Source organism: Filicampus tigris, chromosome 9 (genome assembly GCF_054856515.1).
Source record: "Filicampus tigris isolate MCC_2025a chromosome 9, RoL_Ftig_1.0, whole genome shotgun sequence".
Classification (NCBI taxonomy): domain Eukaryota; kingdom Metazoa; phylum Chordata; class Actinopteri; order Syngnathiformes; family Syngnathidae; genus Filicampus; species Filicampus tigris.
The window spans coordinates 15,712,709-15,729,234 of record NC_141225.1 but is presented as its reverse complement, the minus strand read 5'-3'; the positions used below and the strand labels follow the sequence as shown (position 1 = coordinate 15,729,234).

General features: G+C 41.1%; 3 protein-coding genes across 9 annotated transcripts in view; 1 reads left to right on the top strand and 2 right to left on the bottom strand.

Moving 5' to 3' along the window:
- The first annotated feature begins 462 nt into the window (after positions 1-462).
- LOC147142233 (thiol S-methyltransferase TMT1B-like) lies at positions 463-3,255 on the top strand. The gene is made up of 2 exons (XM_086039987.1): positions 463-1,409; positions 2,907-3,255. Exons 1-2 carry the CDS (start codon positions 840-842, stop codon positions 3,138-3,140), a joined length of 804 nt encoding a protein of 267 aa, XP_085896113.1. The 5' UTR covers positions 463-839; the 3' UTR covers positions 3,141-3,255.
- On the bottom strand, positions 2,389-10,249 carry atf1 (activating transcription factor 1). Of its 4 annotated transcripts, none has more exons than XM_086039983.1 (7): positions 9,923-10,249; positions 7,509-7,631; positions 6,639-6,730; positions 6,417-6,544; positions 6,158-6,337; positions 4,311-4,464; positions 2,389-4,186 (listed from the first exon to the last, which is right to left on the bottom strand). In XM_086039983.1, the coding sequence occupies exons 2-7, from the start codon at positions 7,629-7,631 to the stop codon at positions 4,042-4,044; spliced, it is 822 nt and encodes a 273-aa protein (XP_085896109.1). In that variant the 5' UTR covers positions 9,923-10,249; the 3' UTR covers positions 2,389-4,041. The 4 variants fall into 4 exon arrangements, with proteins under 4 accessions (XP_085896109.1, XP_085896112.1, XP_085896110.1 ...); XM_086039986.1 differs by having other exon boundaries at positions 4,311-4,458; positions 9,923-10,239; XM_086039984.1 differs by lacking the exon at positions 9,923-10,249 and adding an exon at positions 9,821-9,910.
- Positions 10,250-10,979: 730 nt separating this feature from the next.
- dip2bb (DIP2 acetate--CoA ligase B (putative)b) overlaps positions 10,980-16,526 on the bottom strand; it is a 34,277-nt gene continuing 28,730 nt past the window's right edge. For all 4 annotated transcript variants that reach the window (XM_086039979.1, XM_086039981.1, XM_086039980.1 and 1 more), the window contains 9 exons: positions 16,377-16,507; positions 16,130-16,298; positions 15,870-16,040; positions 15,709-15,770; positions 15,324-15,381; positions 14,771-14,845; positions 14,514-14,688; positions 14,298-14,421; positions 10,980-13,900 (listed from right to left, as the gene is read on the bottom strand). In XM_086039979.1, the coding sequence (XP_085896105.1) occupies positions 13,648-13,900; positions 14,298-14,421; positions 14,514-14,688; positions 14,771-14,845; positions 15,324-15,381; positions 15,709-15,770; positions 15,870-16,040; positions 16,130-16,298; positions 16,377-16,507 (1,218 nt within the window). In that variant the 3' untranslated portion in view covers positions 10,980-13,647. The remainder of the gene's footprint in view (positions 13,901-14,297; positions 14,422-14,513; positions 14,689-14,770; positions 14,846-15,323; positions 15,382-15,708; positions 15,771-15,869; positions 16,041-16,129; positions 16,299-16,376; positions 16,508-16,526) is intronic.

Genomic DNA, 16,526 nt, shown 5'->3' with positions numbered 1-16,526 from the left:
CAGATCTGTGTGAAAGTACTTCGGTTGGAGCCCAGCAGTGGTGTATTGCGTGGCCCAGAACTAGTCCAGCGACACTACACTACCGCTATTGTATTCTATATGGAGTTATTGTCGAAGTTACAGATTTCAGCGGCATTTTGTTTGAAATACAACATCAGATCTGTCGGAGTCCCGGCATAGTGTAGTACTGGTGCCCCCCTGGAGTGCATGCTTCTGGGAGTGTGGTTTTTTTCATCGAGAATAACGGTCAAATTAGCAGATTTTAGATATGTTAAATACACCAGATCTGCATGAAAGTACTTTAAAGCAGGGGTCCACCACCAGGCCACGGACCGGTACTGGGCCGCACAGATGGAAAAAAAAAGTACAGTACTTTTGGTTTATTTATTGACCGAAGCTGAAAAACATTTTATTTTGAAAAGTGACCGGATTCCAACCGTTACATCCAGCTATGACTGAATCTTAACGCATGTCAAGTTGCTTCCGTCGCGTAACGCTAATATTAAAAGCACAAGCTAGCAAATGAGTCAAATAAACCGACGTATTTGGAAAGTTTGGCCACCCCACTCCCGGGACGGGGAATAGATAAAGGTATAGACTTGTATGAAGCGGTCCGTGTCAGAAAAAAAAGGTTGGCGACCACTGCTTTAAAGTACCAATTGGTTGGAGTCCCTGGTTGTCGCAGATCTGGACTGGTTCTAGGTCAAGGCAAACAAATATACAAAGAAAAAAAATGTGTAGACCAGTCAAAAGTTGATGGACTTTAGTTCGTGTTAAAAGTGATGCAATGGCGCTATCGTGTGGCAAGTGAAGCGCATCAGACATTAGCCGATTAGTCCATGCGTAATCTCATAAGAGGCGTATTTTCTTTCCTTCACAAACCTGACGAGGATTGTCGAGATCTATCAAACATGAGGTCTTTCCTTTTGAAAGCGTGCCGGCTCCTTTGCTTGTTGTTGACTTTGCCTTTATGCCTCGCGGATGCACTGGGATTACTTGCCACCTACAAGCGTCTCTTTCCACTGCTAGTCTACAACATCACATTTTCGTATAACGACAAAATGCACCGCATGAAGAAAGAGCTCTTCCGGAACGTGTGCGGTTTTGCCAACAGCAACGGTTCACTACGCCTGCTTGAGATCGGCTGTGGGAGCGGGGCAAACTTCCAGTTCTACCCGTACGGATGCACGGTGCTCTGCGCGGACCCCAACCCGCACTTCGAGACTTACTTGAAGAAGAGCATGGACGCCAACAAGCACCTGACTTATGAGGCCTTTCTAGTTGCCTCTGCAGAGGACATGAAGGAGCTGGACGACGAGTCTGTGGACGTTGTAGTGAGCACGTTGGTGCTGTGTTCTGTCAGGGACGTGAAGCTGGTTCTTCAGGAGGTTCGGCGTGTGTTGAAAACTGTGAGTGTCCACTGAGGTCAAGCTATTGTAACCCTAATAAGTTGTTCTACCTTATCAGAGGGCGTGGTATGGCGGGCTACAAGGCAAAATCAAGTTCGTGCACTTCTGGTGTCTTCCTTGCCAAAACAACCGACACGGCGGGACAATATTTCATTACGTCTTTTCTTTATTTCAACAGCCTCGCTCTAATGCACACAGTCTCTCTCTCTCTCTCTTTTCTTCTTAGCTCATAAAAATGTGCAGAGCCAATGCAACTCAAAAAGGAACAAACACTCAAGCAAAATCAAAATAGGTACATATACTAAAGCACAACACTGTAGCATGTTAGGAAAACAATAAATACAAAATAATATATGCAATCCCAAAAATTAAAAAAAAATGGCCCCCCTTACTTTATTGACTTGAACTATATATTTAAAGTGAAATGGTTAAAAGAATGTATAAAAACTCCAGGATCTTTATAGTATTTTATCCCATATAATATTTCAGTAATTTAGGAGGTCTTCAATTCTTACTATCTTGCAACTATAATGTTGTGAAAATGCCTGTTGAATTGTCAAAATTTTACCAACAAGCTTTGTTAGCATGGAATATGTGTCACTCACATAATCTATTATTTGGAACAATGAATGTATTCTTAAAAGGAACAAATCACATTATATGCAAAACTGGAATGATAAAAACATTATTTTTGTGAAGGATTTATTTAACTGTGATGGTCAACTCCTTAGTTATGCAGACTTTTTAGCGGAAAAAGCATTCCCTGTTAAATTTAAAGAATTTGACTCTGTCATAAAGTCCATTCCAAGCGGAATAATAGTATTAACGAAAGGTTATAAGAAACAAAATGAGCAACCTGAAATTGGAAAAGTACAGTATTTGCAAATCTTCTCAGTGCGACGCACCCGTGCCACTCTGAACTGAAATGTCATATTAAATAAGTACCATCATACCAATAATCACCCCAGTGCCCATCACATCTGAGAATTGTATTTTTTTTTATTAATATAGAAAACAATTGCAATTTCCACAATCTTGACATTGAATAGTCCAAGCGTGGTTGAGTAACCTGTCTGACAGGCTGCATACAAAAAAACATCACTGTTGCCATCAACACCACGTGACCCAATTACCATAATGAACAATAAAAACATATTTCGGAGTATCATCCACACACAAAGCTCGACTTCATTTCATCGGTTGATGGCCTCATTTCTGTTTGCATCGTCTATTCTATTGGGTGAGAGGTGGCTCGCACCTTACACCGTAAAGTAATGACAGGACTGGCATGACACTCTCATTCATACCCACTGGCAAATGTCGTCTTCAATGTAACCGAAGTAATAGTTTGTTTTGGACAGTGGGACCAAGCCACACAAAAAGCACAACTTCCACACAGAAAGGCCTGAGCAACATTCATCGAAACGATCAAAAACATCTTGTGTCACAATGTAGTAGTCTTGGAAGAAAATGTCGACACTAATACTTGTCTTCCAGGGTGGAGCCTTCTACTTCATGGAACATGTGGTGTCAAAGCCCTCAACCTGGACGTTTTTCCTCCAACACACAATCGAACCTTTGTGGTTCTATATTGGAGATGGCTGTATGACCACAAGAGCGACATGGAAAGATCTCGAGTCAGCTGGCTTTTCTCAGCTCCACTTAAAACACATTGAGGCTCCAGTGACTTCTGTAATAAGGCCCCATATTATGGGCTATTGCATCAAGTGACTGCAAGTGACATTTCAGACTGCCTGTTCTCATCCCAGCAACTGTAACCAATGAACATACTGCTGTGGTTAATCCCACCGTGCAATTCACAAATAAAACTGTGCGTAAGCAAAAAGCCCAAAATCATTTTACTCCCAAAAATGCTTATATTATTTACTTCTATTTATTTTTTGTTTTGTGTGACTTTATAAAAAAAAAAAATGGCCCGACAGGAAATGTTTGCCTATCCTGACCCTCACTAAGATGTCCATTTATGCCAAAAATGATTAGCAAAAACAGAGTGAAAATATATATTATTTACTTTCACAATCAGCAACATTTCATACACTGCTGCACAGCCCCACCCTTTCATAATGGAATAAAATATTACTCTGACATTGTGCAAACATTTTGTCCAGATTGTCTACGACAGCAATGGCCAATGAACAATCACACAACATTTCTGTTACCCTTTATATCCCGTTGCACAAAGATAAGGAATGAAAACTGTAACATTTCCTTATTGGGAATAAGAGATTTCTCTTTTGTGCAGCAAACATGTTCTCATAGAACTAATACAGTCAATTCTGTAAATGCTGTTGGTAGACCTAAAAAAAAAATCCACCTATCAGCATTTTTTTTTTTTTTTTTTAAACAAGAACATTTAGAAATTGAACAACTTTTAGAAATTGAGAGTCAAAAAGCAAAAGCTCATCATTTCAAACCTCCCAGTTTAAAAATATACACAACTATAAATGTTATAGCATTAGTAAATTTAAAAAAAAATAGCTGGAAAAAAAGTCCAATTTTTTGGTTTTTTTTGTTTAGATATATGAATATATCATTGCTATATCGAGCGGAGTAAAATCCGAAGAGCTGAGATCTGTTCTCGCTGACACACAAGTCTCTGCACTTGCACAGTTTATCCTGTTTTCACACAATAAAGTTCCTTTAAACTTTTGAGTTCTTCGATCAGGGTTTTGTTTTGGTTCTCAAGCACTGCCACTCGATTCTCAAGGCATTTGACATATTCCTTTTTCTTCCGCCGACACTCCCGGGCTGCTTCCCTGTGATGAGGAAGAAGGAGCAAAGCAGTAAGTCCAACTAAAAGGATTTTTAACAAAGTAGTTACCAAAAGTTTTTTTTTTTTTTGCCATTTTGCTGTAAGATGGAGATGCTGCACGCAATCACCTGTTTTTTGCGAGTCTAATTTCCCTCTTCACAGTTGGATCCTCACTTTTGCTCTGCGGCAATCCCAAGGACGAGGCCATCACTAAGGCTTGGGGCAGCGAGCCCGATGTTGGCGTTGAACGAATTTGGTACGTTTGCACTTCTCCCCCTGCATCTTAGAAAAACAGCATCATGACTGTGGTCACTCGTGTGATGGCTTAACAACAGGTCACATTTTTGGTATGCGTGTGCAGGACACAAACATTCCATCTTAATATGTCATGCTAGAAAGAAAAACAACATTTCACTTTCGGACTACGGTAATACAATCGACTAGGGTGGGCTGATTTATTAATTTTATAGATTAATTGAAGTTCATTTCTCAGGATTTATTTTTGAAAATTCTTTAGACACTTTAGTCCAAAGCACATCCTTGCTGATGTGCACTGCTTTCACGAAGGCAGTGGTTATTAATCTTGTTGGAGGTTCTGAACTCTACAAGTTTCATACATGCATTCACGAAACCCTTAAAAATTGGGAAAATAAAAAAAAAAGGTTTTTTTTGTTTTTTTTCTATCCCAAATTCAAAACAGGTACATAATACAGTGATCCCTGGCTACTTCGCGCTTCAACTTTCGCGCCCTCAGTGCATTGCGGATTTTTCAGAAGCATTCATAAATTAAAAATGAAACAACACAGCCATATCCGGAGCTATATTGCAGAAAGACGCATTGTTTCAAAGATATGAGTTGACTCAAAGGCTTTGTACATACCCGCAGGCACTCATAAAAGGCGGTGACTGGTTCCCAGCGCGAGATCTTTATTGATAATGTTGTGCAAAGATAAAGTTAATGCATGATCCCCGGCGGCCATGCTTCTTCATTTTTGAAATGGAATAGGAGGAAAGAAGAAGAAAAAGCAGGCGAAAAAGAATGAGGGAAGAAGAAGAAGCAGCGGCCGCTTTTACTTTCACTTTTCACGACGGCGACAAGCGTTTTAAAGTGCAGGATTGGATAAATTACACTATGGCATTCTAGTTAAGGTAAGTCAATTTCATGATAAAAATTAAAACTTTAACGTAGTTTTTAGCGAACGTTCCGCCGTGCTCGTCAGCTGCCGCGGTCGGTCGAAGCTAAATTCTGATCACAGCCTGCCAGCTTGGTATTCATATTCTTCATTTAGCATTTTTATAGTTAAATTGATTGTTTTGACAAGTACTTAGAAGTGTGGGAACCATGCTGGGGTTCGCAACAGCGTAACAGAGGCGCAAATCCCCCAAAATAAAACTGAACAATAAATATCATATAAAATAATAATCCTAATCAGAAGTCCGACTCTACTTTGCGGGTTTCACATTAACCGCGATGAATGAGGGATCACTGTACATCAGTGCAGAAAATGAGCCAAATCACTGTTCAAACAAAACCAACAGATTATGAATTTTACTGAAAAATCCACACACAATGCATATTTCCTGCAAGTCGAAGGAACGATAGTTTGCTTAACGCGAACGTTTGTTAAATGCAACTTGACTTGCAGCGATAAGTTCAGGGATGCTCGGCTTCACCGTGGTAAATGCCGCGCTCGGATCATTTTTGCAACAAAGTTTTGTTCCTTTTCTTTCGTTTTTGTCTACTATGCTCAAAAGGGATCGCTCGCAGAGATAACGTCACGCACAGCGTTTAAAGCGCAAGTCAAGTCAAAAATGTCCTTCGCAATGATATGTTCTATGTGCCCCCACTAGTCCAAACACGGTATTCTGATGAATATTTAGCATCGAATTTGTCGAAAAACAACAAAGAAGACTAATCCAGCCGTTTTCAATCATCAATCGCTGCTAACTGCCGTTGAGTGAAATCATCTCTCACCCTGTACAACCACCTGGTTACTTGGTACCAATATCTGTTGGCCGTCAGGGGTCTGAGCATACTGGAGGATAGTTGTGCCCTGCTGGCCTCCAGTCGGGTTGGCCATGGCAACCTGAAGTTCCTGAATGCCATCAGGTCCTGGATTTGTCAGCTGGATTGTTCCATTAGGAGTTACGGTAACTGGAATAGGCATTTGCATCAAAATCAGGACGCATCTTTTGCATGGTAGAGCAGAGCGCAGTCGAGGAACGTTACTTACTGTACTGGCCGGTGGTGGTCTGATAGATGGGCGCAGGTATGGTGACGCCCGTCACTCCTGTTGTTGTCGAGCTGTCCTTCCCCTCGCTGTGTGGGACACCCTCAGATGAAAGTTCGTTTAGGATTTTTCTAATGTGTGATGAACAAAGAAGCGTCAGACGATTAAAGCTGCTCTGACCTCAAAGCAATTGTGTGTTGAGTGGGAGCTTTTGGGTTTTCTCACCTGTATGACGGTCGCCTGGCCAGGAGCTCCCTGGTCTTTTGTGGTGTGGTTCCACTTTCTGACGAATCCTGAGAATCTTCACTATCTGAACCCTTGATCATAAAAGTAAATCAGCATTAAGAATCTTAAACAAGACTGACGGTCTGGTTGAAAGTAGCGCTGTGCGACATACTGTATATCAGTGCGATATAAAAAACCAACCGTATGATGCAACCCCATATCATTTATATTAGTGCCCCAACGATAAATCCTTTTTAAAAAAAAAATCATAATCGTCCGGAGTTTTGCCGGACGAAACACATGCGCAGCTGACAGAACGTTATTCGATGCAATGTCTGCAAATACGATGACGTGCTTTGACACGAGAAAAGCGGAAAGCATAATGCCACGGTTTGGTTTCTTGCAACTCGGAAAACATTTTTTTTTCTTCTACAGCTGAAAGACAAAAGGAATTGTACAGAGACAACGTGGAGTTGCAACAAAGCACCAAAGTTATATCAAAACCACAAAGTGATGAAAAGGGGAAACAAATTGTCTTTTAACAGTACTCATAAGAGATTGTCTCTAGCCTGCTACTTGAAGTACTTTGTTGTTGTTATCTAATTCTTTGCAGTTTCTTGCGTTCCTTGAAAACTAGTGGGTACTACCAGATATTTTGATAGTTTGCTATTTTTCCATATGATTATTTTATGTAGGCTTTTTTTTTTTTCAACCGGTAATTGTTTTTTCAGTATAGAATATTCGTTTTATAAACAACTGGAGAAGAGATAAGAGAAACTTGCCATTCATTTAATTTAATTTTAAGGAAAATACTATTTTGGTACCTATATTGTTACACACAACACTATTTGACAGTAGTCATGGTCTGACCTGTGAAGTCTGTGTCTGTGGAGCTTGAATGACCGATGACTGTGGAGACTGGATCACTCCTTGAACCTGTAGCTGGCCCCCTGGCAGCTGGACGAGGGTCACAGGAGAACCACCAAGTGACATCTAGACACACATAAAAAAAACAACAAAAAAAAAACACATCCTTTGTCTTCAAAAGCTCAGTGATTACAATGACACTTTGTTCAAATGTAATGATGAATCAGTTAACAGTTGACCAATAAACAATGATGAAGATTTAAGGCTGTTAAGTGTGTGTTCCAAAGTTGAATTATTGTCGCTAATGGATTTAGCATCTCTGAGTCAACACCACAACAGCAAACAAACTGAAATGAGGAAGATGTGAACCGTCGCATAAGGAGAAGAAAGTAACGAATATGCAATTGAGTCAGCATGTAAGCATGTTACAGTTCTGAGAAACAAGCCGGAAGGCAACACAGGACACGGCAATTATTTTCCCCTTTAAGGCAGAAGTCGAACATTTTCTTTTCGGTAATATTGTGTATGTATATGTGTTTAACGAGGATTTATTTTTACCAACAACCACCTGGCGTCACATTTGAGTCCAGTCTGCGCTGTATTGTTTTAAACAGTGAAGATAATTTCAGGACTACGGTCAAACTTCAATTTGGCTAACTTTAAAAAAATAATCAAATAAAATAAATCCCATTGAGATCAATTACTTTTGGAATAATTAGTTCCCAAATCCAAACTGCTGCCTATATACTTGTAAATCCCTTACTACCTGTACAAGAAACAATATTGACTGTCACAAATCTAAACACTAACACTGGAAAACAAACTATATTCCTGCTTTGAGAGTGAGTCACCTTACTTCAAGGTAAGTCTGAGTATTATTCTTTCTTTCTTGGTGGTCCGTTCCAAAGTGTCAAACAATGCATTGGAAGAAGCAAATGGCATGGAGATTGATGATGCTTGAAACCGAAAGGGGTGGGGCATATTTTTCACAAAATTTAAACCTAATGTTGGGTGTGAGCACTTCCAATAATAGTATGAAACTGAAAAAGGCTAGAGAATATTGTTCACACTACAGCTTTTAATATGCGAGCTTGTGGACATTTGAAAAGGTCTAGGATGCTTGACATTTGTAAAAACTCTTAAGAACATCATTAACTTCAAACTATGACAATCTAAATTTGAGAGGTATTCATTTAACATGTGTATTGATGGATTCACAGGCAGGCAGGCACTTTAAACGTCCTGTGATGTGAAAGTCATTATTAATGAGGAGTAAAACTACTGGTCAGACCAATTATTGAAACAAATTCGCTTTTCCATTAACGTTTCACCCCCCCCCCCCCCCAAAAAAATCACACAACTTTTGAGGCATTCAAAACGTGTAGTACCACTGGAGCTGAATTTCCCCTTGAGGGAGACGAATAACCAGTACAATAAATTCATTTGTAAAGGTTTGGGAGACCTGACCTTTGTAAATAATTCTAAAAACACAAGGAGCGTCAAAGCACGACAATGCATAATTTCATACTGTATTATGTAGTAACAGAATTTGAAGAAACAAGCTGGATGGATGGATGCAATGGATTGATTGGTGGATGCGATGGTTATTCGTCTTTTGAGGGGAATTATTATTGATGTTGATGTGTGAAACTAATGTTGGTTTAACTTCAGACCATTTCTAACAACTTAAGTATTGAAGCAAGCAACAACAGGCATCACTTCTCCGATTGGCAATTTTCCAGCCACTAAGAAAATGGTAATTGAATGTATCGGCAGTTTTTCCCTACTATCAAATCATGCTTTGCCCAACGGATTAAGTTGACGTACTGATCGTTTTGACCCACAAGAGTGCCGTCCTTTTCGGCCACTCTCGTTAGTCCCTTTTTAAAGTCCAACTCTGGACAATTATATCGGTTGTAGGCCCCACACTATGTGACGTACTTTAACAAAACCCCCTTCGCCCTATTGCAAGTTGGTGTGTCCAAAATTTCAAAAAAAAGTGGACGACACCAACTGAAACGTTGGCTGACAAGCGTTCAGTCTTGTGCGCGCAGTCGGTTTTGCGTGGGCTAACGTTCGTTGCAATAAAAACAACAAGAAACAAGAAAAAAAGCGGGTGTTGACACTTTGAAGCGCTCAAATCAACAGTTAGCGATGAACGCGCGAGGCAAGTCCCGCCACTGTGCTTCACAGGACGGACGAACTTGTGTAAGTCTCTGGTGAGCGAATGTGTGCAACTCTGTCACTGGCATTCGGTTGGCCGCGTCAAGAGACGTCAGCGACACGGGGGAGCCATTAAGCGAACTCCACCTTACCTTATTCGTGAGGCGCAGGGGAGTTAAACGAAGCAACAGCCGCCATTACGATCACGGCGGAGCAGGCGGCGACCGAAAAGGCAACAGCCGGGACCGACTTACCTTTCAAAGGCCGCCGAACAGCTCCCGATCACGGCGTGGGCTTCGGAGAATTCGTATTTAGACTTTCACACAATAAATACTGAGGAAAGTTACTCCGCGGGTTTGCTCAAAAACCTTTTAAACTCAAATTTCTAAATACAACCGGAGTTGCCGGATACAGTAGGCTTGTATCCAGCCTGAAATTGTTCACAAAATATCTAAGATCAATAGTGTCCTCCAGAAAAAAAAAAACTGACGTCATAAATTTAGGCCTCGTACGGCAGAGTCTCTGTGACAAAGTACGTCACAGAGGATGGAGCACGTCACCCCGCCTTCCGCCCGCCTCCTTTTCTTGTTCCTTGCGGTTGAACGGCAGCTCACGTCCATTCAGTTGCAATAACGCCCCTCTGGATTAACTCCATCACTACACACGTCAGTTGTCAAATCATCCACACATTTCATGCATCCACCCATCCAATATCTCATTATCATAACCGCTTTTCCTCAATGGTTCCCAATTGAGCCAAGGTATAATGGGTTTGGATTTTTCATTATAGTTTTTTTTTATTATTTTGTTTTGACTTTTATTAAATTATTTTTAGTCTAACTAGTTTTAAAGATAAGTCAACCCCCCCAAATTTTGTGGCCATAATATGTTCTATGCGCCTTCACTAGTCTAAACATGGCATTCTGATTAATATTGTGTTTGTGGAATATGAGTTAAGCAGCAAAATCCACCTGTTTTTAGCCATCTCAGGGGGCAGCCATTTTGTCAGTTTCTGTCCACTGAACATGAAATCACAGTTGCTCAGGTCTCAGCTAATGACCGGTCTGGTGTGCTTCTGGAAATTATCCCGTTTCGCTTAATTCGACTTATTTACTACAAATCTCTCTTGTGCATCCATGCAAGCGAAAATAATAGAACGGTTAAATACTCCATTACGATGGCATAAGGTACAATTAACCTGTGTTTTATAAGCGATTTTTGTCATGAAAAATATGTAATCCTAACACAGACCCACACAGCAAATAATAATTGTATGAACACAAGTGCAAACCAGTGCACAGGCTCACCATAGATGATTACATATTTTTCTTTATTTTTTGTATTAGTTTTACAGTAAAAAACAAAGTACAATTGAGCAAATTATAAAATCAGTGAGAACAAACAAAAGGGTGTACCACCTGGATTTCTGGACTACATTGAGTTGAACTGCCTCCTTTCGTGTAATCACATTTTCATGGACCAGTTAAGAATGAATCAATACTTAATATTTATACAACATGCTGAGGGTGCATACACAATATCAACAGAACAACTCAACAGAGATTAATATCGCCTTAAGTACTTTTGAAATGTGATCAGTGACTTCATAGTAATTAAAAATGCATGAGCATTGTTGACCAGACTGTGCAAGCTTGAACTAAACTGCACTGTCATCGGGTTTGCATAGTGTGTAAAAACTGACAAAGAAGAGCAGGAAGCCAAAATAAGACGTGTAGATTGCTTAGCAATGCAGGTAGAATGTAGATGGACATTATCTGCTCCTCTTTGTTCATTATGTTTATTAATGATTTGCACCAAGGGACCACCTGGTCCATCCCTGTGTTAGCTGAGTTTGGTTCCCTGAATATATATATACACGCACATATCTATATTATTAATATAGTATTATTATTTATATATATATATATTTATACATCTCGTTCCCACTTTTGCCTCAAGATGAGACGCAGCATTATGTTTGTGCCATGCAAGCATTCCGCTGCAAAAGTAGAACACATTGTCAAAGCAAAGAATGAAGAAGAATGTGTATTTCTTCCATCAGGACTTCAACATGGAGTGAAACCGAATGACAAGTTTTGCAAACTTTGTAATGCATTCCATAAAACATGGAGAAAAAAATGGGGATAAAACACATCTTGAGATGACTTACAGTACAGTATGTAATGACAGTGCAAAGCGCTGCATTTCCAAGGGGATATCCTGCAGTGATATTTCCAACATTGTGTTAGTCAGGTTGTAATGCGACATCTAAAAACATTATCTACAAGAAAAAAGTAAAAGTTCACCACCCAGATACTACTGTCCAGTACAAAGTCGCTACAAATGATGGCAAAGAGCACAAGAAAAGCACACAATTGCAGGTCATTTGCACATGCCTCTTAATGCAAATAGTCCGTCATGTTTTGCCACTAGCGAGTACAAATCCAGATATTCGATAGTGAAGAATCCAAATAAATGACTTGCTGTTGACCAGCCCAACGACAAACCGAACTGCAAATAAACCTTCACAAAGTTCCACAAGGACAACACATTCAAATGAACCTAAAGTGGAGGAGAAAGGATGCAATCCTAGAATGTACCAATATAACATACATCCTAAATTTGGTGCAAATATTTTGAAAAGTAATAACAAAATAACCTGGCAGCCTGTAAACAGTCATTCGATTGTTCCTCCCATTGTTGTTACTCGTATAACCTCTAATTGCTCCTGATGCCACGTCATCAGCATGTGCACAAGTTGGTCCGTTACCTCGCTCAACGTCAGCATGTGATTGGCCAAACGAGGCAACGGTGTAAAGCGCTTTCAGTGCTGGGAAGGTAGAAAGGCGCATTTTTAGTGCTGCTCATTTACAATTTTTAAAAACGTTTTTTTTTATGGCCTTAAACAGTAACAGCCCTCCTGGTAAACTCATGAGCCCCTCATGCCAGATAATATGTTCCTGAAATGTTACTTATAATGCCTTATTGTTGTAGTAAAATAGATGTTTTTTGAAGAAAGTGCAACATTACATGTATCGTGTCTATTGAGGATTTACAGGTATTTATTTTGACCCTCTGTCACATGACTAATATTGCAAGTACCATCGAATTGGTTCACTCTTATTTACAGTCTTACTGCTACCGTCTTGCAGCCGAGTCAACCATCTAGGACAATTTTATACATTTATACACTTAAAAATAGCTTTACAGTAACAGTATCGAAAATACAAAGAGGCTTTGAAGTGCAGTACAGGCCTCTTATTTTAATCCTTTGGCTGTCTGTCGGGATTGCCAATAAAAGCCAAAGGAGAATAAACAGCCATTAAAAATAGATTTATTAAAATGAATAAGAGGAATGTATGGCTGAAAGTCTATAAGGCAGGAAATATAGTATATCAGGGCAGGAAAGCTGTGAAAACATTTGGCTTCACTATCTTAGGATATATAATCAACTAAATACATGTAACGAACAACAGACAAGCGGTTCGTTACACAATTGCTGTCAACGACTAACAAAAAAAAAAAAAACATCATTAAGGAAAACGACACCGGCTCAGCACATGCGTGTGTGTGCATTTGTTTGAAAGCTGCATGTAAAAAAGATTTCAAGTCGAGTAGTAGCTCTTTGAATCAGTGTTACCACTATGAGGAACGTGTTTCAAGAGGTTTGTGGTACTTTTTTTTTTTTTTTCTTAAAGGCAATAATACGGAATTTTAAAAAGTGGTCTTATGTGGTCAGCCAAACCAAACGTGTAAGTCAACAAGGACTTTTTTTTTTTTGGGGGGGGGGGGGGGGGGGTGCTTGTAATCAAACACTCCTGGCAGCTTGGTATTGCTGCTTCGGAATGCTATTCACAAATCTACCAATAAAACACAGTGAATATCCAAACAAAACAGGTCCAGTCACAGACATGCAGTGGGGTGTCACTCGGGGTTCTGTGACAGAACACACCAACCAGGCCCTGATGGCGTCGAGCGCTCACATATTGTAAGCAACATAGATGGGATCCAGCTGGTCTGCCAGGAACGAGTCACGAAGGTGCATGCGCTGCTTCTCCCCCCTAGAGTTGATGGGTATGACCCCGGGGTCCACAATGACAACCACCCCCACAATGAGGTGGTGCTCCTCCAGGACCACGTTTGTTATCAGAGGCACCAGGTCCAGCGCGTCCTGCTCTGAGCCACACAGCTCCGACACCACCACAAGAAGGTTGGTCCAAGTAAACACAGCACTGGGAACGACAAGATTATACTTGTTTATTTCCTGCAATCCTATAACGAAGGCTACGTAGACATGCGTTACTCAGGGCACTACTGCAGGGGTCTTCAATCCTGTTCCCCGAGGGCCGGTGTCCTACCTGTTTTCCATCTGCCCCTGCTGCGACACACACCTGATTCAAATGGTCGGGATCGTTATCCAGCATCTGCAGACCTTTGGTGAATATCTGTAGCAGGGAGAGATGGAAAACAGGCAGGACACCGGCCCTCGGGGAACAGGATTGAAGACTCCTGCACTACTGCATTGCATACTGTGTAGTTGGTGTTTGGCGTGTGAGCACTAACCACAAAAATGAGGGGGGGGGAAAAAAGTGGGTCAGGTAGAGCCTACTGTAAGTCAAAAAGCCTCACCTCTCAGCGATACTGCGATGGGCACGAGAGACCGATATCTCAATATCAATGGGGTGGTAGCGAAGGCCTCGCAGCTCCAAGGTCTCGTCCAGTGAGCCCACCACAAAAAGAGCATCATGACGATCTGAGCATGCAGATAAATGTGGTATTATTATATTCTGTTGTTAACGTATGTTGTTTATGATTTTCAGTTTGTTGTGCGAGTGCCTATTTTACCCCCACTGGCATCCAGAAGCTCTGTCCTCTTAACAAAGCCCAAGTATCCAGTTCTGGCCCATAAGGTTTGTGGGTCTCCGAAGCTGAGCTTAGTATTAAAGTGGTCAGCCTGGAGACTCTCCTCTCCATAGATGGTGTAGTAGCCGCTGGCATTGTGAGGGCTATTCACCCAGATCTACAAGAAAGAAGCTCATGATTGGTCACAAATCACTTTAACGGCGGTTATGCCCAAAATTGAAAACGCAAGTTCAGCCTACTTCTCCGAGATGAGAGTCTCCAAGCGGCCCTCTGGTCTCTGGATTTACGATTATGACTCGGACGCCTGGCAATATCTGGGGTAAGAAGAAAAAAAAAAAACAGTCATAAAGTGGATAGTTTTAAAACATTAAGAAGGATTTTTCTCCAGGGCTCCAACCACTGTGCCGTGGCTCATTAGTATGTCATGACAGAAATGATCCAATTTCATTAGTTGTAAAAGAATTATTTCCAACAAATAATGCATCTTTGTTCATCTATCTTTGCCAGTGGCAGCAGTAGTAGACAGAACAATTAAATGCTCATCCACGTGATGCCAGAAGGTGGAATTAACCAGTTTTCACCGGTTGCCATTCACACAACTGAATACAGTAGAGCTAATAGATTTGTGTTCAACTACACAGGCCCAGATTTCCTGAGTAAGTAATTTGTGCCTAAACTGAGTTGAGATTAGGACATACTTACAGTATTATGCCGCTGTGAGCTTTTTCTAATGTACAATATGTGCCATGGCTGAAAAACGTATGGGAAACAATGAACTAGACAGTAACTGACCTTGCCAGACTCCATCAGGGGAAGACTTTGAGGTGCTCCTCTCTCCACCAGCCTCACTCTTAAAATGACATTGACAATAAAAGATGACATTTAAAATGATATTAATGTCGCGTATTATACATAACGTGAGCGCAGGTTTAAAAGTTGAGAATATCTCTTCATAAAAAAAGCAATCTTATTTAATTAGCAGTATAGATGGAAGAAAACAGAATGCTCATGATTGCAAAGGTATAAGATGAGGTTCCCTTAAAAAAAAAAAAAAAGAAGAATTTCAATGAAAGAGAAATTAATTTTTGATTAAACATGACCGTGTTTTCCCTTTGCAGTTACTACCAGCAAAACATACCAAGTGTGTCTAAAGCCTGGGGGTCGGTGCTGACGTTACCTGTCATGGCGGAGGGACTTCATGTCCACATACACCGTGCAGGGATCAGGACCGGTAGTACCCTACCACAAACACATGTTACGCGAGTTGCACACTGCTCCAGATTGTTGCTTAGTGAAGATTTTGCGCATATCTTTGGACACCAGGTGAAGGCGACCTACCTGCAGGCAGACAGCCAGGTTAACCCTGGAGCCAAAAGCAGTACTGACAGCTCTGGTTGACAGTCCCAGATCTTTAAAAAGCTTGGAGAAGGAATGCGTGAGGGCCAGGCGAGGGCGCTCCTCTGCAATCACTACGCAACTCCGCACGCATGACAAATTGACCCCACGGGCCTGAAAAATACATGTGCACAAAGTCTCTCAATTCTGAACACCGGCGCCAAGTTGTACTCTTCCTTTACTAAATGGATGGCCGACTGCACCTTGAGCAACTCCGTTTGCGTGCCCAGCCCTTTCGTGCAAAACTCCATGACAGAGTAAGAGCAGAAGGTGTCTCTGACGCGGTACTGACTGAGGGTGCTTAGCCACAGAGACAAACAGCTCTCCAGCTCAAAAGGAGGTATGAGGATGGATTGGTGACCTGAGTAAACACTGCAGGACAAGAAATCAAAGCAGGATGGTGTTAGAGGACACAAACAGAAGGTGCACTGCGGGTTTAATTTACTGTACCTAGCGAGGCACCATAAGACAAAGCCCAGGCCGCAGTAAGGATCCAGGCAGATGGCAATTTGGCGAGAAGAGTAGAGCTCACATTGCAGCTTTATAGAGCGGCACAGTGCACTGACTGCTGCATGCGAGATCTGAACAACAAAGAGACAT